The 24,937-nt window shown below is 43.2% G+C and overlaps 2 protein-coding genes across 5 annotated transcripts in view; both read left to right on the forward strand.

Moving 5' to 3' along the window:
* Window positions 1-18,687, forward strand: part of CUBN (cubilin) — a 273,653-nt gene extending 254,966 nt beyond the window's left edge. The window contains exons 61-67 of the mRNA XM_032474139.1: window positions 5,128-5,290; window positions 5,638-5,843; window positions 8,521-8,668; window positions 9,594-9,775; window positions 12,829-12,994; window positions 14,951-15,186; window positions 18,214-18,687. Coding sequence (XP_032330030.1) covers window positions 5,128-5,290; window positions 5,638-5,843; window positions 8,521-8,668; window positions 9,594-9,775; window positions 12,829-12,994; window positions 14,951-15,186; window positions 18,214-18,321 — 1,209 coding nt within the window. The 3' untranslated portion in view covers window positions 18,322-18,687. The remainder of the gene's footprint in view (window positions 1-5,127; window positions 5,291-5,637; window positions 5,844-8,520; window positions 8,669-9,593; window positions 9,776-12,828; window positions 12,995-14,950; window positions 15,187-18,213) is intronic.
* A 4,430-nt stretch (window positions 18,688-23,117) lies between these two features.
* RSU1 (Ras suppressor protein 1) overlaps window positions 23,118-24,937 on the forward strand; it is a 160,498-nt gene continuing 158,678 nt past the window's right edge. For 2 of the 4 annotated variants that reach the window (XM_014551975.2, XM_014551976.2), the window contains exons 1-2: window positions 23,118-23,363; window positions 23,610-23,721. In XM_014551975.2, the coding sequence (XP_014407461.1) occupies window positions 23,613-23,721 (109 nt within the window). In that variant the 5' untranslated portion in view covers window positions 23,118-23,363; window positions 23,610-23,612. Of the gene's footprint in view, window positions 23,374-23,609; window positions 23,722-24,937 lie in introns of all 4 variants that reach the window. The other 2 variants (XM_006176238.3, XM_032474096.1) reach the window with 2 other exon arrangements.

Here is a 24,937-nt window from a genome sequence, read left to right on the forward strand (position 1 = left end):
CTTCTCTTCTGAAATGAGACCAAAATGGCCAGGGCAGCAGGAAGCTGATGTTCAGGGCCATTTGAGTGCCACCCTGATTTTACAGAAAGGTCATATGCTTTCGAGATGGGTAACGTGGACTCAAACCCAACTTTGCCACCGCACAATTTCCCTATCTCCCTGACTCCCCATCACTTCATCTGTTGAAAAACAAAATTCACATAATCATGCTTACCTTGCAAGGTTGTTTGGAGGATAATGTATGCTAGAGTGTTTGGCATCAGACATATAACTTACAAACAAATTTATTTCTTTTCCCCCTCTTTGTGTAATTCCTGATGGGCATGAAGGCTGTGGAAACTCCTTTTCTTAAAACATTAAAAAGAACTGATTTATAGGTACATTATTATAAATGTAAATTCCTGTGGGATGTTTAGGGTGTGGCCCTGCCAGAAGGAGGGCTGGTTAAATTTATTCTCAAGATCCATTCCTATGAATGTGATTTGATAATGTCATTAAAACAACTAGTAATTTTCTAAGTTTCTTCAAGTCATTTAGGGCAGAAATAGCAATCAAAAACAAAGACTTATTCTTTAGCTACAATATAAAGTGTCCTTTTGAGAAAAAGAAATTCTGTTGAGATCTACTTTTGTTTTCCTTCACGGGAAAGCAATTTCCCTCAACTGGGAACGTTTTCAGCTTGTACTAAACTGGCAAATCGCAGAACAGTTCTTGGAATGTGAGGCCTGCAGGTATCTTTATTAAAGAGATTCTCTGTGATAAATGGGGCATTTGATTCATTTTAGATTGCTTCCTAGATGTTATCATCAAATCACTTTTTAGAAAAGTTGATTTAATTCTGTAGGTAGACATACCAGTGAAAACGTGTCAATTCCATTATTCACTCGTAATTATATCACTGTTGTTTTTGAAGTGGCTGACCTGGAAAGTTATTAAGGGGACCACAGTAAACAGGGAGGTGTGTATTTCACTGAGGGGTTGCTGTTGAAACTGACGTCACATTGTTCTGTGAAGAGTCACCGGACACAATTCTGTGCTGGGCATGGTGCCTGGTAATAAAGATGTGGAGAATCAAAGATAAGGGTTTCTCCCAGAGCTGGAAAGGGGATGACACTGATATGTGAGCATATAAATTACTATACAACATGGCAAAACCAATAAATGTGAACAACATAGGAAGTAGAGCAGAAGAGGGTGTGAGTGACGTCACTCTGGGGTTCAGAAAGGCTCACTAGATGGGGTGGCTGTGTTGCCGAGACCAAACCCGTTCTGCTCGCTGCACGACAGGCCAATAAATCAGGAGACAAGGCGTTGGGACAAGGACTAGTGACTTTATTCGGAAAGCTGGCAGACGGAGAGGATGGCAGACTAATGTCTTGGAGAACCATCCTACTCTAGTCAGAATACAGGCTCCTTTTACACAAAAAACAAGGGAGGGGGTGTGGTTGGTTGTTGCAAACTTCTTGCTGCAGGCATTCTTTGTTCTCGCAGCCATCCACCTGGGCCAGGTCATGGTGTCCTTGTAAACCTCCAACAAAACAAAGGTTATTCTCTGGTTTGCAACTTGCCATCTCCACATAAGTGCAGAAGTGCTAACATTGTTAAAGGTCAGAGCCCCGGAGAATAGGCTGTCCTGTATATTTCAGGCTAAAGGCAACATTATTTCACAAAAGGTGCAGAGCTAGCAAGACTGAGCCTAGAAAGCAGGGCACCGTGGTCAGGATTAAAGGAACAGATCCAATATGGAGTCAGATTCATTCTCCTCTATTACAGCTGAGCTGGATTTTGGGAGGCTGGCTACCACAGAGAAGTGGGTAAGGAGGAGCTGCAGGCTGCCTGGTGTATGCCCAGTTTCTTAACATCAGTTTAAGTTAGCTCATTCCTCTGCGGAGAGCAGTAAACACAGAGAGGGCTCAGGACTGTGACCATAAGCGACATTCCTCTGCTGGGAAACATGGAACTGGAAGACGGGTGATGGCTCCTTCCTAAATTTCCCATCCAATCAAATTTCTCAACCCAATCAGGGCCCCTTGGCATAGCCACTGTTTTCTGATGATTCTTTGACCATCCGAAATGAAAGTCATCAATGCCATAGGCTAACTATATACATAATATCAATTTATTATTATGCTAAATGCAGTGAAAAGGAGAAAGAAGAAGAAAGTATATAAAATAGTGTGTATTTCAATATGCAAATGTTCTGACACAGCTATGCTAAGTCGTTTGGGGAATAGCCAGATTTTTCTTTTACGTGGAGTCACGGAGAAGGTACTTCAAATGAAAATGGTAGGTTCTGTCTGCAGCTTAAATGCCACTAGCAGCACCCAGCCATAATATAAATTTCCAAAGTGGTGGAATAACTCAAAAAAGTTATAAACAAAACAAACCAGAGCCCTCCCTCAACTCACACAATAATTGCATTCTCAGAAACTGGGTGCATATTAACACGGGGCAAAAATACTTTTGTGTTTCTATCCAGCATGGGTTTGGGTTCTAAGATCCAACAATTATGAACAGTTTTATCACACAGAAGCCTGGCAGGACATTCCAGTGTTAGGTGGGACATAGGATAAACCCTCACTTTGCAGAATTTTGATGGGATTCTGCCCTGTGGCTTCTAAACACAAAATGCCAGGCATAGCCTCAAATCACCGTGATGATTTGAGGTCTACCCTCACTCTGACCTGCATTGCCAATGGATTGAATTCTCTCGTAGAACTTACTTTTCCTCTATTTTATGTATAATTCACACACACATTTAATTTTTGGTTCTCTCCCTCCCATTAATTTGTTTGTGTCAAACCAGTGTCCTGAAGGCATGGAAAGTGCCTTATACATCCTTGTAAACCCAGGATCTAGCACAGAGGATTGGCACACAGTGCAGAGAAGAAAAACACTTGCTGATGTGAATGTAAAATCATAGAGGCAGCAGTGATTGTCATAAAATTCTAACTTGTTTACCAGAAAAAGTACATTACCTAAAACTTAGCAAGTCTATTCTTTTATAAAATGAGGTAGTGGATTAGATCGCTCAACTCTCCAGTTTCTTTTGGCTTTAACATTTTACGTAAATTGTACTAAAAGCGTGTTTAAGCAGGAGAGACAGTGCCATCTAGTGGTACGTTTATTTTATGTTGATTTTCACATGACTGGTTTTAACCATTTGTATTTTGTATGGTCCCAGCATTTTAAAATAGTGTCAGCAGGCACAGCTGTGCTGAGGTTTATAACACACCATAGTTCTGTTATAAATTCAGTATTTGGATTCACACATGGATACTTGTTTTAGCAATGCAGTAGAGATTACTGAGATGGAAAACTTTGTTTTCTAGCAATGTGTTTGAGAGAAATCCAAGCTATTTCGAGAAATCCAAGCTATTTCAACTGGCATTTGTGGAAAGCTCCCAGGTCTGTGTCTGGGAATTGTTCTGGGTGCTGGCGACACTTCAGTGGTTAATCAAAATCTCCCCGCCCGTGGGGCTTACGTACTTGATGGGTGAGAGACCAGAAGTAAATACTCAATTAATAAAATTTCATTCTGATTACAGTAAGGAAAAAGAACAGGAAGATATTGGGGGAGGGCACACTGGGTAGGGTTGAGCTCCCAGAGGAGGTGACACTGAGCTGAGACCCCAGCTGACAAGGAGGAGTCCGCTGTCCAAGGGCTGAGGAGAGAGAGCTCCTGGCAGGAGGAGCAGCGAGGAGGGAGGTGGAGGAGTTCCAGGAAGCAGGGGAGAGGAAGGGGGTAGACAACAGCACAGGCAGACCAGGTAGGGGCTTGCAGATCCCCGTGAAGAGTGTGCGTTGATTTTACTTCAGGTCCAATGGGAATGCCCAGGGACGTTGTAGGCCAAGCAGGAGCGTAATCTGATTTAAGTTTGCAGACACTCAGGCAGCTTGGTGGAGAAGGCTTGGGGGAAACAGAGCTATTACGAAATGTTACAACAATCAAGGTGAAGGACCGTGAAGGCTGCTGTGGAGATGGAGCCCCGGGCACAGATGTTGAAGGTGGAGAGGAACAGATGTGGGGTAGGGAGAGACAGAGGAGTTAAAGACAGCTGATGTTTGGGGCTTCAGCCAGTTATTGACACAAAGATGAGCCGGGGAGAACAGGTTTGGGCGGTAGGTAGTGGGAGAAAGGAAACAAGGCACTTATTTCTTCATTAGATATTCATGGAGTGCCTTTCATGCGCCAGACACTTCTGAAAATTGGAGACATAGTCAACAGAACAGGCAGCAACCTGTGCTTTCATGGAACTTGCATTCTCTTCGGGGGACCAGAAAAAAATTTATATACATAGATACAGGGTGAAGAAGGCAATACATGCTTCGGGGGGAAAGTGAAGCAGGAAAGGAGAAAGGGAATGTTGGGAGAGTCTGCATGTTAAACAGGGAGGTCAAGGAAGGCTTTCCTGAGTCAGTGATATTTGAGTAGAGACCTAAAGGCATGGAGGGGAGTAAACAGGAGAACGGTCCAGGCAAAGGGAACAGCAGATGCAATGGCCAGGAAGCAGGAGTGCCTGGTTCACTTAGGGAGCAGAGCAAAGAAAGTGGAGACAATGAGAGACCAGATGGAAAAATTCAGGAGTGGGAGCAGGTTCGATTCAGCCTTGGAGGCCGTTGTAATGGCTTTGGCTTTTATACTGAGAGGACGGGAAGCAGTTAGGAAGGTTCTTAGCGGAGCAGTGACCTGGTCTGACTTACAGTTTAACTGTAGTCTCCAGCTGGCATGTTGAGGACAGACTCAGGAGGGATGAGAGCAGGATCAGGGGGCTCTGTGTGGAGGCTGTGGTGAGAATCAGCCAAGAGACCACAGCGGCTTGGACAAGGGTGGTAGGGAGAGCGGTGGTGAAGAGAGCGGTGGCATTGCTGGCTCTAATGACACATTAGTTTTTAAATTACCTTCCCAGTGAGAAAAAAATGTTTTAGGCATCATACCAGGTTTTTACTGAAAATCATTATCGTATAGTTGATTCAATACCAATTCTGCTCGTAAATGAAAACTGGCTCTAAGAACATCAATGTAAGATTCTTAATCATGCACTGTTGTAACTTTATGTCCATTTTAGTATAAAATACTACTTCTTTGTGAATAATGGATAACCAATGGCCTGTTCTTCTTTTCAGTTATATGATGGGGACAGTGAAAATGCCAACTTGGCTGGAACGTTTTGTGGTTCTACCGTGCCTGCTCCCTTTATCTCTTCTGGAAACTTCCTTACGGTTCAGTTTGTCAGTGACTTAACTTTAGAACGGGAAGGATTTAACGCTACCTATACCTTCGTGAACAGTGAGTAAACTGAGACATTTTTACATATTATGAAGCACACGTGTATTTATGCACTAAAAATAATGCCGTGCTTATATCTAAACTCAATGTTAATTACTAAACTCAATGTTAATTACATCTAAACTCATCAATTACTCAGCACCTTGTTAATTACTCTGTGTTTAATCCATGGTAGAAATTTGGTACAATTCTTTGTCAAGAATATGCACCATAAATCCTTCATAGAATGATATAAATAGAGCTCCTTTGGGCTGGAAGAGTAAGGAAGGCAGAATTTTAAATATTGTATGTGTGATGAGTTGCAAGTAAAATGTCTTATAAGTTGTTCTTTTTTCCCCCCGTCTCAGTGCCTTGTGGTGGAACATATAATGCAACTTGGACCCCCCAAAGTATTTCATCACCCAATTCAACAGACCCAGATGTCCCATTTTCCACCTGTACTTGGGTCATTGAAGCCCCTCCACATCAGCAGGTCGAGATAACTGTGTGGGCATTCCAGCTGCATTCCCAAGACTGTGACCAGAATTACTTAGAGTTTCAGGACCCACCAGAGGTAATAATGTAGGATGAATGACAAGTCACATCTATGACCTTTTCACCAGTATTTGCAAAACCCTTGAAGTAATGAGGGCATGATTAAATAAGTTCTCAAAGGTGCTTCCAGCCTAATGTGTTTTTCAGCCATATACTAAACCCTCTATTGGTAGGCGCTAAGAACCCTGAACTGTAGGTCATGCGCATAAGAAGCATCTGATGTCTTGATAAAAGTACATACCCCTGGGCACACCCTCAGAGACCAACTTCTCTACATAGAAATCCTTTACCTGAATTTTTGATGACCACCTCTGGTATTTTGACACCAGAGCTCCATGGACCATGCCTGGAGAAATACTTACCTAGTTAGTGCGGATCTGTGTGTAAGACGAATTGAAGGGAACAGTTAAGAAGCCATTTGGTACCAGTCTAATGGGGCTATATTTATGGTAATATAAGAGAGAAAAGCTGTTTTGGTGGTTTTTTTTTTTTTTTTTTTTTTGGTTGGTGTTGTTTTTTTTTAAGTGATAGGTCTGAATTGCCCATGAGAAGATGTTGAGGAGACAGTTGACTATAAAAGTGTGACGTCGACAGAACGCCTGAAGATTTGGGCACCATCATCATATGAGTAGGTAGCTGAAATAGTGAGAGGGAAGAGATTGCTCAGAGAACACATGCAGAGTGAGGGCTCATGACCTGAGGATGATACCTCGTTGGGGGCAGCTGGGAATACCTTGACTATCTCTCTGCAATTTGAGGGGCAACTGATATACTCTGGTTCACTCCAAGAATGTCATGTTCAAATCCCCATGTACTGGCAATAATAGAGACTCCAGCCCATCACTGTCCATGTTCTCAAGGGTTGTCCTCATTACAAACCCAGGGTCCTCTGGTTTACACCTGCCTCTTGGTGGGGGCAGGGGGAATCCATTGTGGCCAGATTGGAGACCTCTCCAATGCGAAGAGGTCTGAGGAGTCCTGACTGCCTAGTAGACACAGGATTTGCTGAGTTTTGTGCAAAGCATAGACAGTGAGATACATCCTAGCCTCCAGGAGGGTCAAGGTGCTAGGTTGTCATCATTCCACTGGTAGTAGGTAGATTTCAGGATAAGATTCCTACTCCCCAGGGGTACCCTTCCCCCCAGGGAGGACTTAGGGCCACACAGAACAGGCTTTGGATAGAAACTCCCTGGATTTCCCATGGCTTCATGGAGCTGAGACAATGGGGACCAGGCCAGACTGCCCTCTGGTGCTGAAATGCTCCTTACAGGGCACAGAGCAGCTCTGGATCATAAAAGCAATGAGTTGGCCTCATATCAGACCCAATATTTGTCATGAATACATTATGACCTTCCACTCAATTAATAAAGGAAAGGACAAAGGGCTTCAGCCTGGTAGGAAGGGAGGAAAGATAAGAAATTGATGACTGGGAGAAAGTGGAACTTTCCAGGTGTCCAGGAGTAGGAAGAGATCTCATTGGAGGATCTTGAGAGAGTAATGGGATGGAGGATTATAGATGCTGAAAAGATCTGTCCAGAGAGCTGGTGTTGGAAGAGGCCACTGCAGAGAGTAGAGCTGAAAGCCACTGGTGATCAGGAATGCAAACTTGGGATGCTTCATGGATTGTCTATAACAACACTGAAGTCTTCAAGGGTCAAGGCAGGAACTGGGGTACAGAAAATGACTGAGCTGAGACGCCACAAGTCTTTAATGAACGAAGGGAAGTGAGAATGATGAGGAGGGCCAGAGGGCATCTTGGGCCGGACGTAGAGGCCCTTAAGGAGAAATAGCTTTGATGCAGCAATGAACACTGCACTGAAGACCCTGGGGTACCCCTTCCCCTCCTGCCACCACCATCCAGACGCTGTGGATTGAGGGGTGTGGGAAGAGAGAAGTCTCCACTGAGAGACTTCTGGAGACTCTGGTTTCCCTCAAGGCCTCAGTGGAGAAGGGCTAAGGAGGTTTACGGGGGTGGAAGTAACAAGGCGGTGAAAGTTCAGAGGATACAGCAGACGAAGCTTGGAAAGGACCAGCAGTGGTGGAAAGAAGCACAGATCAACAGCAGGAGTGTGCAGGTGGGAGCAGGGAGGGGGCCTTTGGGTGGGCGCCCACAAACTACACGCATCAGAGGTGGGCCTGGGAGGGAGCGAGGGGCACAAACGTCTGAGCTTCGGTACCAGTTGCTTTGATGCAGGAACTGCCTGGCATTAGGCTGCGTTTCTCTAATCCCTTGAGACGAGAGGAGGACCGCCCTGGTTTTACAAAGGGGAACCAGGGACCTTGTTACAGGCCCTGGCTGCCTCTTGGGATTCACAGCAGAGCCAGAGCTCTGGCTGGGTTTGCTGAGCGAGGCCTGGAGCAGGGCTGGTTAGTCTCACTGAGTTCAGGACGAGCACAGGGCCGTGGTGAGCACGGATGGGCTGCACGTGCTCTGAGCCGTGGCACAGGCCTTGGACAGGAAGCGACCGGAGGGGAACAGGCGTCTGTCCCGTGGTTGCACCTCCCACTACTTGGAGAATGTGAAAAGTGTCGTTTCCACGATGCATGGGATGTTGGGTTGCAGACTGTTTCAAACTCTAACTGGTTTCCCTGGCTGGCTGTTGAAGCCGCATTTTGATGTGCGGTTGACTTTCTGCTCTGGGCCTCTTCTCTTTTTAAATTCAGTCTCCTAGTTTTTGGCTCCCATTTCATTTCAGAGTCATGGAAATCCGGGAACTCGCTTCTGTGGCCGAAATGCGACAGCAGTACCCACGTTTTACTCCTCTGCCAGCACGACAATTGTCATTTTCAAATCAGAAGTTTTTAACAGAGACTCCAGAGTGGGTTTTACCTATCGGATTGCAGGTGAGCCCTGGTAGTTCATCTCTGACCCAGAACCACTGCCATCCTTACAGTCACGGCTAGAATTGACTCCTGTGAGTCAATTACAGTTTGTTAACATAAACCACACCCACATCGGGTTAGAAGCCCGGCTCAATTTAGCAAATGACTAACGCTGGCTTCTGAAGAGGTCAGGTGAGCAAAATACTAATTAGAATGTTTAGAATGGCAGCATCTTCTTCAAAGTTCATGTACGTAGTTAATTAAAAAAGAAGAACAGTTATTGTATTAATTATTCACTTAACCACATAGAAAAATCTCTATCTTAGGTTACTTTGGAAAAATGAAGGAGCCTTGAGAGTTCATTGATTCCTGTAACCGAGACGTTTACTTCCAGATACTTTTATGTAATATTCATTTCAAGCTTGATTACAACCAAAGCTGCCTTTGATTAAAACAAACACATGAAAAACACTCTGGATATTTTTCCCCAAAATGGTCAAGGGCAGTCATTTACCAGGTCTGTCAGAAGAAAATTCCTCAAAGGATTTGAAGAAAAAATCCTCATGCAAAACTCTTAGAGGTAGAGGCTTAATGCTAAAAAAAAGTCTTCGTGTCGGTCAGCTCCACCTCAGTGTAATCAGAAAAGTGCGGAGAACACAGGAATGCTGGTCTTCAAAGGAGAGTTTTCATACTTCACACATCACAGGGTGGGGGTTTTATGCTAACGAGGCACCACGGTGCATGTGCGGTGCCCTGGGTCACTGAGCCCTTCACCTCACGTCTTGGGGTCCCAATAACCTCAAAGGTAAATGGAGAGGCTGGATTCGCCTTTTTCTGACATTTGTTCCCTTAATGCTCTTTCTGAATTACCCCCGTCCAGATGGAAGAGCACTACATTTGGGGATGCCTACGTTAATTACGAGTACTTTATTTTCTTGCCTCTAAGATTGCAACCGAGAATATACGAAGGCCTTTGGCAATCTGAAGAGCCCTGGCTGGCCGGACGACTATGCCAGTAACATGGACTGCACTGTGGTTCTCACAGTCCCCCAGAACCACACTGTTTCCCTCTTCTTTCACTCATTTGGCATCGAGGACTCGAGTGGATGCACACGGGACTTCTTGGAGGTAACATACAACTGAATAGCACGGCCACGAATTATTTAAAAGATGATGGATCCCTTAAGACCTTTCACCACCTTCTCCGCTAATGCGTCTCATGTCCCTTCCTCATTGTGTTAAATTATCCATTACTCTTTCATTTCCTAAGTAATTTACCAGCTGTCTTCTACGTCCAGACACTAGAAGTCCAACAGGGGACAAGACATAGTCAGGGTCCCCCGGAGGCTCAAAATCTGCTGAAAGACAGACAGGAAAGCATCACCTCCTGCTGATGAACAGAGACAGCATGGTTGGGGCACCTAATTCAGAGGGGACAGAAGAGGCTTCTTGAAGGAGCTAATGTGTGAGTTGAGACCAGAAGGACCAGAGGGAGGTCCAAGTGCAAAGCGGCTAATTTGGAGATGGAGGATGGCTGTGACTTGAAGAAGTGTGCTTGGAATAGAGATAAAAATGAAATTAAATGATACTTAATAGTTCACCTGATAGCCACAAGAAGTTTGGGGCATCTTCGATATTCTCTAAGGGGAGTGTTTCCTTGGCCATGTGTTCAGCAGAGGAAGGACTGCTCTATTCCTTTCTCCTAATCTGGATGAAGAAGCACCTTTGCTCTTTGCCTGTCTCCCCCACCCCCAACCCTGCAACACCCTCCACCCTGTTCCCCAAACACACTGGGAGAGAGCCCTCCTGTGCCTCGATCTCAGGGCCTGTAATTTGCCATGAAACCCCCAGAGTTCACTCCAGGGTCCTTTGCAGACTCTGTTGGAAACGTGTTCATTCTTAGGAAGTAAACTGAGGTGCAACAGAAGACTTGTAGGTACAAAGATGCTGAATTCGTCTGTGAATTGAATTTACACCTCAACCTTACCCAAGACTTTCTAAATCAGCTTTGTTTCATGTACATGCAAATCTTTGGTAAGGTTTCCCAAAAGTCTGTTTGCTCCGCTACACCTGTTAAGTTTTATCATCCTGAAATGCTCTCTCCTCTAGAATTAATCTAAGTCCTCTATGAAAGAATATTCTCAATGGATTGTGTAGTCAGAGGAAGCTCCTGCCTTTTTCTGGGGAAATTTTGCCATGGCAGGAGGCTGGGAGGAGATGGATGCAGCGGGGAGACAGTATTGTTTGCATCAATCACATTATTACACTCAGACCTACGTACCTCACCCACCGTGGAGGCTGAACAGTTGTGTGAGGTGTAAAGCAGAAAGGGGAGGAGTCGGATGGGGGAAAGGGACAGCATGGTCCCGACAGCTCAGAGTCACTGTGCAGCTGGATGGTTCACATCCAGCCTGAGCTGACCCCTCATGGACTAGCATTAACTTTGCCATTTCCTCTGGATACCGGGGAGCAAGGGCTGGCTCTCCAGCACTGGGGGTGACAACTGCCCCCCCCAGCTGCCCTCCCTTGTCCCATAGAAATGGGTCTGAAACTTCCTGTCCAATAAGCAAAGACAGGAAACTGCAACATAGTCCTGTAAAGTACGGCTGTGTCTGGTTTTTGGCAGGAAGATCCTGGCACAGGTTTATTGGCAGCCTCAGCATCCCATTCACTTTAACAGTGATGATGGGATGGAAATTTCTTACTGAAGATTCCTATTACTACCACGCAAGGTCCTGGCTCCGGGTCCCATCTGGTATCTGCACTTGCCTTCACCTCCCCTTTCAGGGTCATCTAAAGCCCCAGAGATGCCCACTGCTCTTGTCCCATTCCTCCTGTGCAGAAAGAAGTGAGGATGAGACCTTAGCACATTCAGTGGGACTTAATGTCTCCCTCCTCCCAGAGCATCAGCTGGAAAGGGGACCTGGAGGAAAAAGACCCAGAGACCGAAAGCCAAGAAGGTCATGGGGGCAGGTTGGACCCCCAGCATTCCTGCATATGGTGGCCCTCTCTGCTGAAAGCCAACTGGTTACTCCATCCATGGCACGGCCACTTGGTTTAACCGCTTAGCAGAATAATCCAGAAAGCACCAAAAAGGCAATTTTTTTCTCCCTCTGGCTACTGCTACATAGACCGACAAGGAGTCTCTCCAGATCAACACAACCCAACAAGACTACCCACTGCGCCTCTGAAGAAGCTCTATGACTTGAGACAACTAGCAGTTAACCACTTGTTAAACGCTGGAATTATAAAGGGGATGGAGGCACTTCCAAGATTTGAAATACATGTATCAGTATAAAGTCAGCATTCATCCATGCGGAGCTGCTTCCAACTCTCCACTGCCTGGATAAGATGTCTTGAATATCCCTCAAGCATCCTCCTCGGTGTAGGGCTGGGTGTGAATGCATAGCAGGAGTCAGGCTTGAGGGCAAAACGGGGTTGAATTCACAGGGTGGTTACCCTCGCTCACACACTGCCTTGTTTCCTGTTTTCACCTGTCTACTCCATGCAGTGAACCAAAAAAAAAAAAAAAAAATATATATATATATATATATATGTATATTCCTCTTCAAAATGTGTTTTTAAAATGTATCTAACAGTCAGAAATTTTATAGATTTATGGAGTTATGTCCTTTTTCCATATAAAAATTCCTTTTGCTTTGTACTTTATCATTCTTTGTATGTTGTAGTTTTTTTCATAACCCCTTTATAGCTGAGCAATTTTCAAGGAGGGGGAAAAATGTAAATGCAGTTTGAGGAATAAAGTAGGGCTGAATTGACTGGAAACAAAGCAAATTAATATTTTTCTCCCTCCGCCCTCTTTTAAAAATTCACTTTAATTACATTCTTCAAACTGTCTCCCCAAGAACAAAGGTAAAACTGATTGCCTACATACCACTTACTTAGTTGGGTGTAGAAACGTGCTTTCATATTTTAATGACTGGAGATTAACAGATATTTCAGAATCCAAGTATAAATGGTTTTTGATCTACAAATTGAATGCTTCTCTTCTTTGCAAGTGAAGGTGATTTCTGCATGTGTTCACCTTTCATTAAGTACCTAAAAAGACTGTTTTTTCCCAAAACAGTTGTCATTCCAGTCGTCTCACATCTTCACGTGTAAACCATCAATAAATCAGAGGAAAAGGCACGATATGTCTAATTAATGACTTGTTTTTGAAGGTAAGAAATGGGAGTGAGAGCAGTTCACCGTTACTTGGCACATACTGTGGGACTCTGCTGCCAAATCCCATTTTCTCCAGAAGTCGTGAGCTGTACCTACGATTTAAGAGTGACGGGGCAACTTCTGGTCACGGATATGAAATTATCTGGACCTCGTCGGCCTCTGGTAAGACATCTGTGCTTTGTGAGGGAAGTAGTGCGGCCGAGAAAAACACACGGTGTCCAACAGAAAAAGACAATTAAAGTGACCTGATCTTCCCCCTCATCTGTGTACTTGATTACTTTCTGTTAAAAATAGAGATTTTTTTTTTATCTCCATGAAAATAGAGATTGACAAAAATTCTACTTTCATTCATCATTTCTGTAGGGAATATATACTTACATATAAAGCACAGGTAAGGTGTTAAGATTTTTAAATTCCTTTATAAGTTCTGATTTTGTCATATTTTTAATTTTTGGTTTGGTCATCAAGGTAGTTCTCTGAGAATTAAAACAAACAAAAACAAACAAGAAACTTGGCCCCAAAGCCAATTTCCGAGCAAATACTTGCGTATGCATAAGCAGCTGTGTTCCTCAGAGACCCTCTCATTTCCTGGCAGTCCGGGAGGTTAATGGCTTTTACAGGGCAGTAAGCACCTTCCTGAGTTTGTGGTTGGCTGACCAAATCAGTGAGGGAAATTTGAGGCATGTGAGTACATTTAACTCAAGAGAGGAAGGATACCTTTATGAAATGTCCCTGAAAATATCTAAAAACATTCAAAATAAGAATGATTAAAAAAGGACTCATTTTTCTCCAGGAAGTGCGCATAGAGGGAACGGGAGGGGGGAAGGGGGAGGGAGGGACAGGAGTTTGAGATTAACAGATACACAGTACTATATATAAAATAGATAAACAACAAGGACCTACTGTAGGGCACGGAACTATACTCAATATCTTGTAATAACATATAATGGGAAAGAACTTGAAAAGAAAGTATATATACATATGTATATGTATAACTGAATTGCTTTGCTGTACACCTGAAACTAACATTGTAAATCAATTATACTTCAATAAAAAGTATGAATTAGGAAAACAAAAACAAAAAAACTAACCACCCTCACACCCTGAGGCCACTCTCCCTTCTGAGATGGACCACATTCTATGGAATGTGTATCTCTAAATAAACTTGTTTTCACTTAAAAAAAAAAAAAAAAGGACTCATTTCAAATATCCTGTTCTTCTAGAAAAGGATTCTATCAAGACAGTCATAGATAACAGTTTCTTGGCACCTGAAAAAAGGTAAAAGATGATCTCTCTGCCCTCATTTTACAGATAAGGAAATAAAACAAACTTAGCTGAGCTGCCCAAATGCACAGGTGGATTGTGGCAGAGGTAGGACCAAAACTCCAGTGCTCAGACACCCAAGCCAGCGCTTTCTAATTAATTCCCGCAATCTCCTCCTGTGTGCAGGAATCCTGGATCCCCGTGGCTGTCTGGTCTAAATAATGATAACCTTCCTGTACAAATTGTCAAACTGAACAAATTAACACCAGTATTTAAAGAGCTTTGGCTTTGTGTTAACGTCAGTCTTGGAACTGTCAGTTACAAGCCTGGTCAAGTCACTTTTATAACAAAGTAACTACTGTCAAAACCTAAAATAACACCCTCTCTTTCTTTGGTTCTGCCCCAGAATTTCACTTTTAATTCTACTTCACCCGCATCATTATCGTCGACTTATTGCCAGTGAAGAGAGCGCTACACCATCAAAAGTACCCAAATCAACTTTAATTGCTCTCTCCTACAGTTTCTTTATCAAGTTGTCAGTTTTCTCAGTGTGTTCTTAACCCACTATTTTCAAAGGACAGACCTGGAGGAAGTCTTCCCTAAGTCGTGATAGTCAGAGAAAGAAAGGATTGTCCGGTGCAGGTGGAGGTGGGGGTGGGGTGGGGGAGCAGGTGGAGAGGGAGTGGGCGGGAGGTGGCTCAAAGAAGGAACAAAAAAGGGTTTCTGCATCCACTTTTCTTGCAGAGGGTCTCAGCACCTTAAGAAAATAACCACCTCATTGCCTGAAGCGCACTAAAGCACGCTGGATGGTTTATACCCCACTGAATCAAACTTCCTGCAACTGTTTCCTTGTAGGCTGTGGTGGGACTCTTTACGGAGACAGCGGCTCGGTCACCAGCCCTGGCTATCCGGGTACTTACCCAAATAACACTCACTGCGAATGGGCCATCATTGCTCCTGCTGGAAGGCTTGTCACCGTCAGCTTTTACTTTGTCAGCATTGACGATCCTGGAGACTGTGTCCATAACTATCTCATCCTGTACGATGGACCCGATGCTAATTCTCCATCCTCTGGACCGTATTGTGGCTCAGTGAGTAAAACGAACTTTAAAAAATTCCCATTTGCTATTTGTAATAATAAAGTAGCTTAGTATCCACTTTTAAAGGCAGACATACGAAATCAGAGAGCACAGTGCACTTTTATAAGTGTTTTCTGACTTTCCTTTTTATTTTGGGAGCACGAATGCCACCTAGTGGGCACTGCATCAAATTAACAGTAATAGTAAATTTGGCTGTGCATCATAATCACCTATGCAGTTAATTAGCGTTGCGGACTTCCAGCCCCACTCAACCTACTGAATCAGAATTTCTGGGAGAGGATCTATGGCCTATGGCATGCTGCTTTTTGAAAGCTCCGTGGTGATGTCAATGCACTGCCCAGGGTTGAATATCCATGGTTATTTCTACGTGAATAGAACTACAGTCTTCCCTGGGTATCCACAGGGAATTGGTTCCAGGACCCCCTGTGGATACCAAATCCTAGGATTTCTCAAGTCCCTTATAAAAACTGGCCAAGGGCAACGAATACAGTCAGCCCTCTGTATCCGCAGTTCCGTATCTGTGGGATTCCGTGGTTGGTTGAATCCGTGACACAGAGGAACTTGCCCTTAGGGAGGGCAGACTATATAGAAAATTTGGATGCCTGGCTCCATTTCACTCACTTCTTGCTGAAAATTGTGGGAATTCTCTGAAGAAATACACAGGGTATTAACAGCTGGCCTGGGAACTAATGATCTTTTTTTTTTTTTTTCATAAATTTCAAGTGTATTGGAACTTCCCCAAAAGTTAAGTTCGAATTCTGACATTGACTCAGTATTGCTTGCATCTGCCCTCACTGTCCCCTCCTTTGTATGAGAGTAGATTGTCTACAGAGCTTTCATGTACGGGAGATGTGGCTACCGATAAGTCACTTGTTTCCTACTCCTCTGCTCTTTACTCATTTATGCCTTCTTAGCAAACTGAATTCTTAGAATTACATCTGCTGGAAATTTAGAGTTCTTAGAATATAACTTGCAGTTTGTAAAACTGATAAAATGTTCTACTCGGAAGTATTAAAAATAGATACTTTTTTTTTAAAACTGAGAATTCTTCTATATATTCTTCCAAACTTTTCTTTGAATATATTTGCAATATACACATATTTTATTCTGTTTTGTGGCTGTCATTAACATCTGATTATTAAAAACACTGATGTGTCATATTTAATCATCGGATGGTTTTCTGTTGCATGGGTGCAGCCTAACTTACTGAACAAAGCTTCTCTGGTTTGTAGACAACATTTTAATAAACTCTCTGGTAGCTCTGCCCTTATACACAGAGCCAATAATTTGGGGAGAAATTTGGGTCTCCTCATCACTAGACATTGTATTATACTTATTCACAGGGGGCCACAGAAAAGAGAGCACAGTAAATGTGTCATGTGTCAGATGTAGACGCTGACGAGGTCTTAGTCATTTAGTTGAAATTTGCAAACATTTTCACAATGAAATGAAACTATTTTCACAACATCATTGTTTTTCATTATTTTATGTCTCTATGGCTTTTTTTTTTTTTTTTCAAACATGCAACCCATTCAATACTGTGACAATCCTGTGAGGTGGAAAGAACAAAGAAAACCTGGACTGTGCAGATAAAAGAAAACTGAGGCACATTAAATTCAAGTCTATAATAGAAATGTCATTTTTTTAAACTGCTGGCATTCACAATATTTGTTTTGCATTTTCTTTTCAAGTGTACTTGTTTTCTTTTTTAAAGATGCTATGGATTTCTTTAGTTTTGTTTTTGTTTTTGTTTTTTGTTTTTAGCACTGAGGTCAGTGTGTTTACAGAGTGATGATGGAAGTCACTCCTTAGATTGCTAGTCATACAATACATTGAAGATGTTTTCTTGTATAGTCATTGTCATCGTTCATGGGCACCACTCTCAGTAACAGAATCTGAACATCTGGAAACATGAAAGAATAAAAGAAAAAGCAAGTGAATCAAAGGAGACTTTAAAACTTCTGGCATCTGCTCATACTGTTTTCTCAACATAGAAGTAACAAGGAGAAATGTGGGAGCAGGCTGAAATGGAAGGAAAACGTGCATGCACTGGGGCAGTGTACAATATTGTGTGTACCCCAATATATCTCTTAGGAAAAAATATCCCTGTGCTTCACACACCTGAATAATTTACTAACTTAGAAAAAAGTCTGTTTTGTGATGACTCTTACGTAGGACTAATGCAGTTGGACCCAGCAGAATAGAGGGGCAGGGCCCTCGTCTGCAACCTTGACCCTGTGTGACAGCCTCAGCCTCCCGGACATTTCACTGACTTATTTGCTTCATAGTTCGTCTTCTCCCATTAAAAAGTAAGCTTCATGCAAGCAGGGCTTTTTGTACGTTTGGTTCATTTTTTTTATATCCTTAGTGCTAAAAATAATTCCTGTAACAGGGAAGTCTCTCAATAAATAGTTGTTAAATGAATGACTTGGAAATGAGAGAAAACAAAGACCCTTCTCCCCACCACCCACCTCCAGCAGACACACACTGTTTCCCACAAAGGATGTGAAAAGAAATCCCCAAAGGAAACTACAGATGTTAAGAGGGGAAAGTAGTATACTTGACTCATACGATCGTTTTCTTTGCAAATACAAGTTGTATTTCCATCAGACAAATGAAAATGTCAGTAACAACTTGAATTGGAAATTCAACTTTTAGTGATGGTTTCATGGAGATGTAATTTGCATACCACAGAATTCATCTGCTTAAAGAGTAAAATTTAGTAAATTCGCGGAGTTGTGTAGCTGTTGTCCAATCAACTGGAAAACATTCTCGTTCCCCCAAAGAGAAACCCTGAATCCATTAGCAGTCACTTCCTCTCGCCCCTCAACCCCAACCCCCAGCCATATTCCTTTGTAAATTCTCTACATTAATTCTAGAAGTATGTGCAGGTTTTCTGTAAATTCTAGAAAGCTGCTTTATGTTGTACTTTTTAAAAAAATTACACTTAATATTTCTAGAAAAATAATCAAATTTGTGAAATAGATAATTTGTTACTTCTCCCCCCCCCAACTTTAGGACACTGATATAGGTCCTTTTGTGGCCTCCTCCCATCGTGTCTTCATCAAATTTCATGCGGAGTATGCGGCGCAACCCTCAGCAACCCGCCTAACATGGGACAGCTGACCTCGACGGCCCGGGTCTGCTCGGCACTTTGGTTTGTCTGCAGGGGCTGGACCCGCAGACCTCACGCGGGATGGGATCCTGCCATCCTGATCCGTTGAACCCCCTGCCTGTGCCCTGAGAAGAATGTGAACTTTTATGTTTTTCGTCAAAGCATATATGGAATCAACATTTGTATATATACCTTGTGAATGTAGAATGTAGCTTCTTTATTCTAATAGTTTGAGCTGAAATTTTCTAAAAACCCTTAAAGAGTCAGAAATGATTGCGGCACGTGCACTGTGTAAATTTCCGAAAGTTAATAAAATAGGAGTGCGATTTTCACTGCGAATGTCAAACTGGGGATAATAAACATTACTGAAAGGTAAACCATGATGCTGAATTCATTTTTTAACTCATTAAAATTTAGTCTTTCCCTGTGGGGTCCATATAAAATTGCAAGATGAGTGTTTACATTTTGATGAAGTCTGTGAGTCCTTCAGGATGGAAACTCCGGAGCCAAGCTGCCTGTCTAGTTAACTTCCACATGTTTGGCTGTTGTCAAGTCCTAGTTTAACAACACATAGTTATACATAGTTAAGCGAAGCTTTTAGAAAGTTTTTTTTTTTTCTGCCTTTAACAAAGAGCCATTAGGTTAAATATGCAAAGTTAAGACTAATTAAGATCATGGGACCAAGTGAATGAAAGACATTATCAAATGTGTTACTTCCTCTTCCTCTACGACTCAAATGCCCAAGGAGGGATCTTGGCACAGAGTTTAGAGCCACATAAATGAGATGTTCTCACCTTAAAAATTCCTGCTTCCTTTAACTCTACGATGGATTGGTAAATCAACCCTACGGGTGACACCCTATGAGGAGAAGGGTTCATGCATTGAAGAGGCAGGCTGGAACCAAAACCCCCAAGATACAAGTTGGTCGGCGTAGACATAAGATCTAGCTCTTTCATCCAAAAATGAATCACAAAGATACAGAATATGGAGAAAGGTGTGCAATAACCCAGGAGCTAGGAATTTCAGCTAAAAGCAAGATTAACATACGCTGTAGAAGATGCTTTGTTCTGTGATTGCGTCGTTCAAGTAATGGTGTCTACAAGAGTCGTTTTCATTCAGGGAGACACACGATCCTAGGAGGTATATGAGAACTGAAAAAAAAAAAAGCATCATCGATATTATGATGCTTTAAAATTGAAAACTTACAACAGGAAATAAGAATATCTTCTCTCATTCCATAGGCTGTAAGTAGAATCCAAAAAGCCATATGTAAGATGAATGGGCTTGAGGGGTGGGTGAGGCGAGGTCTTAATTGGAAGGGAAGGGAGCCCAGGAGTGAGGGGAGCCAGGCTTCCGCACACTGTGACCTTTCTCCCCACTCCTTTTCTGTCTCCCTAAAGAACTGGACCTTAACAGGAAGGACAGAGCACCTGCCTTTTGGTCTTCAAGGTTAAGTTAGCCATCGTTGGCCAAAGTCACCCTCATCTGGCCTTCAGGATGGGATATCTCAGTGAGAGGACACCGCAGGCCAGGAATCTCCTGGCACCTCAGACATTCTCGGGAAGAATGTTGTAGGGGATGGATGGGGCAGGTGACAATTTGGTGGGGCTAGGAGATAATTTCCTATTAAATTTCAGTTCCACGTAATTGGAGGAATTTGTTAAAAATCGGTTACATTCACCAAACAAGTACTAACATCTTTCATTTTATTAAAAAAAAAAATGAGAACTACCATCTACGTGACATGTGCTCTATGGCAGGCATCATTCTCACATCACTCGCTGAAATGGAACACAAAGAACCTTCATCCCCATCTTACAGCTGAGCAAAATGAGGTACGATGGAAAAGTTACCTAAACTTGCGTGACACAGCTGAGATTTTAACCTCAGCAACCAACCAAGAGAGTGCCTCCCCTCCTGCCTGAAGGATTGAGTGCGACCTTTTTAAAATATGACAGTCCAACTTTTATCGTAGATCTAGTGACATTATTAAAAAAGACTGACACTGTTGTATGACCTAGAAAAAATTAGAATGCAATAGCTGTTGGTTTGGTGAAATCTTAGAGATGACACAGAGTCAAAAATAATGTTAATGGAAGAAAAATTTTAACTTACAGAGACCTCATGTCACTCCATGGCCATTAATTTAATGGGGAGATTACTGGAAGAAAAATGATATGATAATTTTTGGAGATTCAATGAGAAATTTGCTTTTCAAATTTTAATGTGGTGACTTACTTCATATGTTTCTTAGTAGTTTGTTATAAATACAGGTTAGAGACTAAAAAGCATTTTTAAATGAATGAGTTATGTAATGATTTATGTGAATTGACCTGCTGTTCTCAGTCTGAAGTGCCACTTGTAGCCCAAGCATCTTTCATGCTGTCTCTAACTGGCCCACCATGTGGGCTTGAAGGCAGGAATAGTACATCCCTCCATACTGAGGCATAAATTAAGTAAGCATGGTGTCCTTGGCAGTGATGCTGCAGAGGGGATTTAAGCTCTGATAAGTACTGACTTTTTCTTGCAGGACTGGCTACCTAATTTACCCAGTGCAAAAAGGAAAATGGAGGATCCCTTGTCTAAAAATTATTAAATATTCCAAACCAGTGACAGCAGAGCGTTAAACCAAGCATGGGCCCATCCCAGCCTGGAGCTTTGGGTCACTGTATGCACAGTCTGCATATCCAGGAAGCCAGCCCCGTTTTCATGCTATAAAAATCTGGAACTTAGGGACACACAGTTCATTAAGATTCGGTAAAAGTGAAAAGAAAGAGAGCAGATCATAAGGGAATGAAAACAAATCTCTGGAAAAGTGGAAGTGAAGGCAAGTGTGATGAAAATTAAACAGAAAGAAAACGTACCCCGAAATAAATTCAAGAGGGAAGTGCAGCAGAACTGGGAATTGATTTTCCATAGGTTATCTAGTTGTGGGGCTGGCAGGTGCAGTGTCAGGGGCTGAAACAGGATGTAACAACTGTATCCACTGATGCTCACATTTCCTTCTACTAGTTAAGGCAGCCTGGTGATCCCAGGTGGCCATAAAACTGGGTTCTAACCTCTGAAGGAATTTAACCAACAGCCCAGGGAAAATTTATGTTGACCAAGGAGGGAAACAAATTCACATCAACAACAGAAGAGGGACAAAATAACTACATCAGCTATCTAGAAAAATCAGCTTGGGCTTCATGCTTAAATACAAAATGATAGCCAGGAATCACCAGACAGAGGAAGAGTTACAGCTGCCTGAACGGACTAGATAAACTAACAAAAAAGGGACATGAGGAAACATAATTTAATAAACAGAAAAGAGGTTTAAAAACAGTTTATCCTCAGAAAGATTAGAGAAGAGAGTGTGCATTCATGAAACAAAAGCAGGGTATACTAAGCAAGGTCTAGGAAGTATATTTCATTAATAGCCAAAATAATTTTTAAAAATTTAATAGAGATTTGGAAAATAAAAGAGAAAATCTCTCAGAAATTAAGTTAAAGGGAAAAGAAGAAAGAAAGAAAGAAATGAAATGAAATATATGAGGGGGGGTGGGAAACAAAACTATGGAAAACCAGCCTGGGAGGCTGCCACCTGACTAACAAAATTTCCAGAAAGAATGATAAATCAGAGAGAATGCCTGGAAAGAAATTTCAAAGGAATAACAGAAAACAATCTCCAGAGAGGAAGAGAGAAATGAATCTTCCTCTGGAAAGGACCCAAAAGCACTAAACAGATTAAAAAAACACTACTCCCATCAGAGATACTATGGTGAAATTTCAGCATGATGAATCAAAGATCACAAACGCTTCCCAAGGGAAAACAATAGCTCCCTGCAAAGATTTGAGGAAACTGATACATTTATGGCCATCAACACAGGAAACACTAGTCGGTGGGAGTCTGCCACTGAGATTTAAGAGATACTGATTTTGAACCCAAAATTACACGCTAGTCAAATGATCAAAGGTGTGGGCAAAATAAAAACATCTTGAAACATTCAACAACTCAACAGTTGTGCCTCCTACACATTCTTTTAGAGAAAGTTACTTGAAGGGTATAGGTACTCCAGATAAATGCCTATACAAGTGTCTGTTTAAAACCAGGAACAAAGTGAAAATAAATTATAGATAACCTCTCAGCTGGAGGGCTAGAATCAATGTAAGAGCAGTAAGTTAGTAGATTCCAATAAAATCTTCAAGAAAAATTCAGTGGATTCCAACAGTGAGGAGTAATGAAAAGCTTAAGGTACAAGAAGAAAAAGAGAACAGTTTAAAATTCTAGTTAAAAAAAAAAAAAAGAAAATTGTATAAGGAAATCATCATTCAATAGAAAGTAAACTAAACTATGACATAACTTTGTAGGATAAGAACAGATAAGTCACGTATTTATCTGGTGACTGCGACCTGGGGGCCAGGGATGCACAGACCACCAAGGAGTTCTTGCTTTGAGGAGCTCACAATATAGCGGGAGGCACAACTGTGAGGAAGGGACTCGGGGTAGCAACTTCCCATAAGTGGAACCACAAGGCAGCAGCACACAGAGAAAATTTACTTGAAGCTTCCCCGCGCCCCAGCTTGACCTACAAACCACTCCCTCGCAGCCGCTCCCAGAGCTCCCCGGCTTCCGCCCACAGGTCTCTGGCTTCGAGCTGCTCACTGAGCCTGAACCAAACTAGTGCGCAGGCGCCGACTCCAGTCCAATCGGATTCTCCAAGCCAGGGTTGGGGAGGTGGATTCCAGAGGGATGGACTAACCTCTGGGGTGGGTGGAGTCTCGAGGCCGAATAGCAGACGTGATTGGCCAGCCGCGGGGTAGGCAGTCTCTTATGGGCGGAGCCTCGCCCTGAGCCACGTCTAGTGAACTCTTCTCCTAATTTGGGAAGGGTCGGGCGCGGGCGGGGCGTGCAGCTGCGAGCCGCACGGTGTGCGCCTGCGCTGTGCGCCGGGACAGGGCGTGTTCCTCGTTCGGTTGCCCGTTTTGCGCAGATCGAGTGCATCTCTCGCCGCGCGGTTTCGCTCTGCGGAAGCCTGTCGTTCTCGCGCCCTGTGAGGTGCTGCTCTCCGCAGTGAGTGTGCGTGAGTGGTACTGCACTTGCGTTTGCTTCTCTGCACGGCGGGAATGGTGCCTGGACCCTTCCCACTGCCCTGTCCCGCCCTCTCCATCCCCCTCCCTGCACCCGGACCCTGCCTGCTGCTGCCCACTTCCCAGGGCCGGGGGAAACCTGGAGAGTGCCAGCCCGGGGTTCTCTCACTTTTATCCCTGCAGCCTGCCGGCCGTCGCCCACGTGCTGTTTTGTTGTCGTTTGGTACAGATCATGTCCAAGTCTCTGAAAAAGTTGGTGGAGGAGAGCCGGGAGAAGAATCAGCCGGAAGTGGACATGAGTGACCGGGGCATCTCCAACATGCTGGATGTCAACGGCCTTTGTAAGTTCCCTGGAGGCCCTTCCCCTTGGAGGAGCTGGAGGGGCTTCTGAGTATAACAAGTAATTGAGACGTTACAGTTTAAGTCCCACTTGTTGCTTGTAAACAGCACTTGTCAAGAGCTTAGCTGTCAGAATTTGTTCTGTCCCAGCTGGAAAACGGACAGCAGAGGCAGGATGAGAATCACACAGACTCTTGCTGCTGTACATCATCAGTTGTCCATGCTGAGTGATGGCATTGGGGTGGACTAAAGATTATTTCTGAATAATTTTTCTATTCCCTTAATATAGTCTTTGCCCTTTGAACAAATGTCACGCAAAAACTACATAAGTATTTTCGTGTCTGGAGTAAGTTAAACATTTCTTGACTTCTGTCTTTTTCTGGGTTTATTCTCCTAACTTCATTAAGGCTTTTATGTCCTCTTGTGCTACTGTGATGTCTTCCTAACTTTCCCTCTTGCCTTCAGTTTTACTGCCCCTGTACTTTTAGGCTCTGTATTGCTTTCAGTGTTATTTTCCTGTGGCACACATTTTATTGTAACTCTCTCCTTGAAATCAGGGGTGGCAAACTCAAATGCCTTCTGGGGCTGGTTGAGGATGGTCATGAGTTCCATAATAGGGATCCCATCTGAAGAGGGCAGCCGCTACGTCTGCTGTCAGAGCCAAATAATTGTCACTGGCCCATGTTTGCCAGACTTTTTTTTTTCTATGAAGCCAAGAATCCAGAATTTTATATGAAAATTCCTAACTTTTAGATACTGGCAACTAATTCCAACATGTTAGATGTGAATTCAAACCCTTCTTCAGGCTGACTGTGGCTGAAGTTTGGACCTTCTCCCTTAAACATTTCTCCTGGGTGTCCATTAGCAATGGTAAGGCTCCAAGTTCATTAGGATGACATGTTCCTTTCTGAATCTGACCACAATCTACCTTTGCTCCTGTTCCTTCCATGCATCTGGTGTCCCCGCCACCCTGAACTGATAGTCCTTCCTGAACCAGGGCAGCCTTTCAGGTCTCTGTGCCTTTAGAAATATTGTTTCCTCTTCCTCCCTCTGCTTCACCCCAGATCCTGCTACTTACCTGCCAAAGTTCAGCTCACTTGTCACAGCCTTCACTGTGAAGCCATCTCTGTCTGTATCACGCTGACATAGTCACTTCCTCCTCCGTGAAGGTGGACACACCTTGCTTTGTGACTCCTGTTACACAGGACTGTGATGTGT

This window comes from Camelus ferus, chromosome 35 (genome assembly GCF_009834535.1).
Source record: "Camelus ferus isolate YT-003-E chromosome 35, BCGSAC_Cfer_1.0, whole genome shotgun sequence".
NCBI lineage: Eukaryota > Metazoa > Chordata > Mammalia > Artiodactyla > Camelidae > Camelus > Camelus ferus.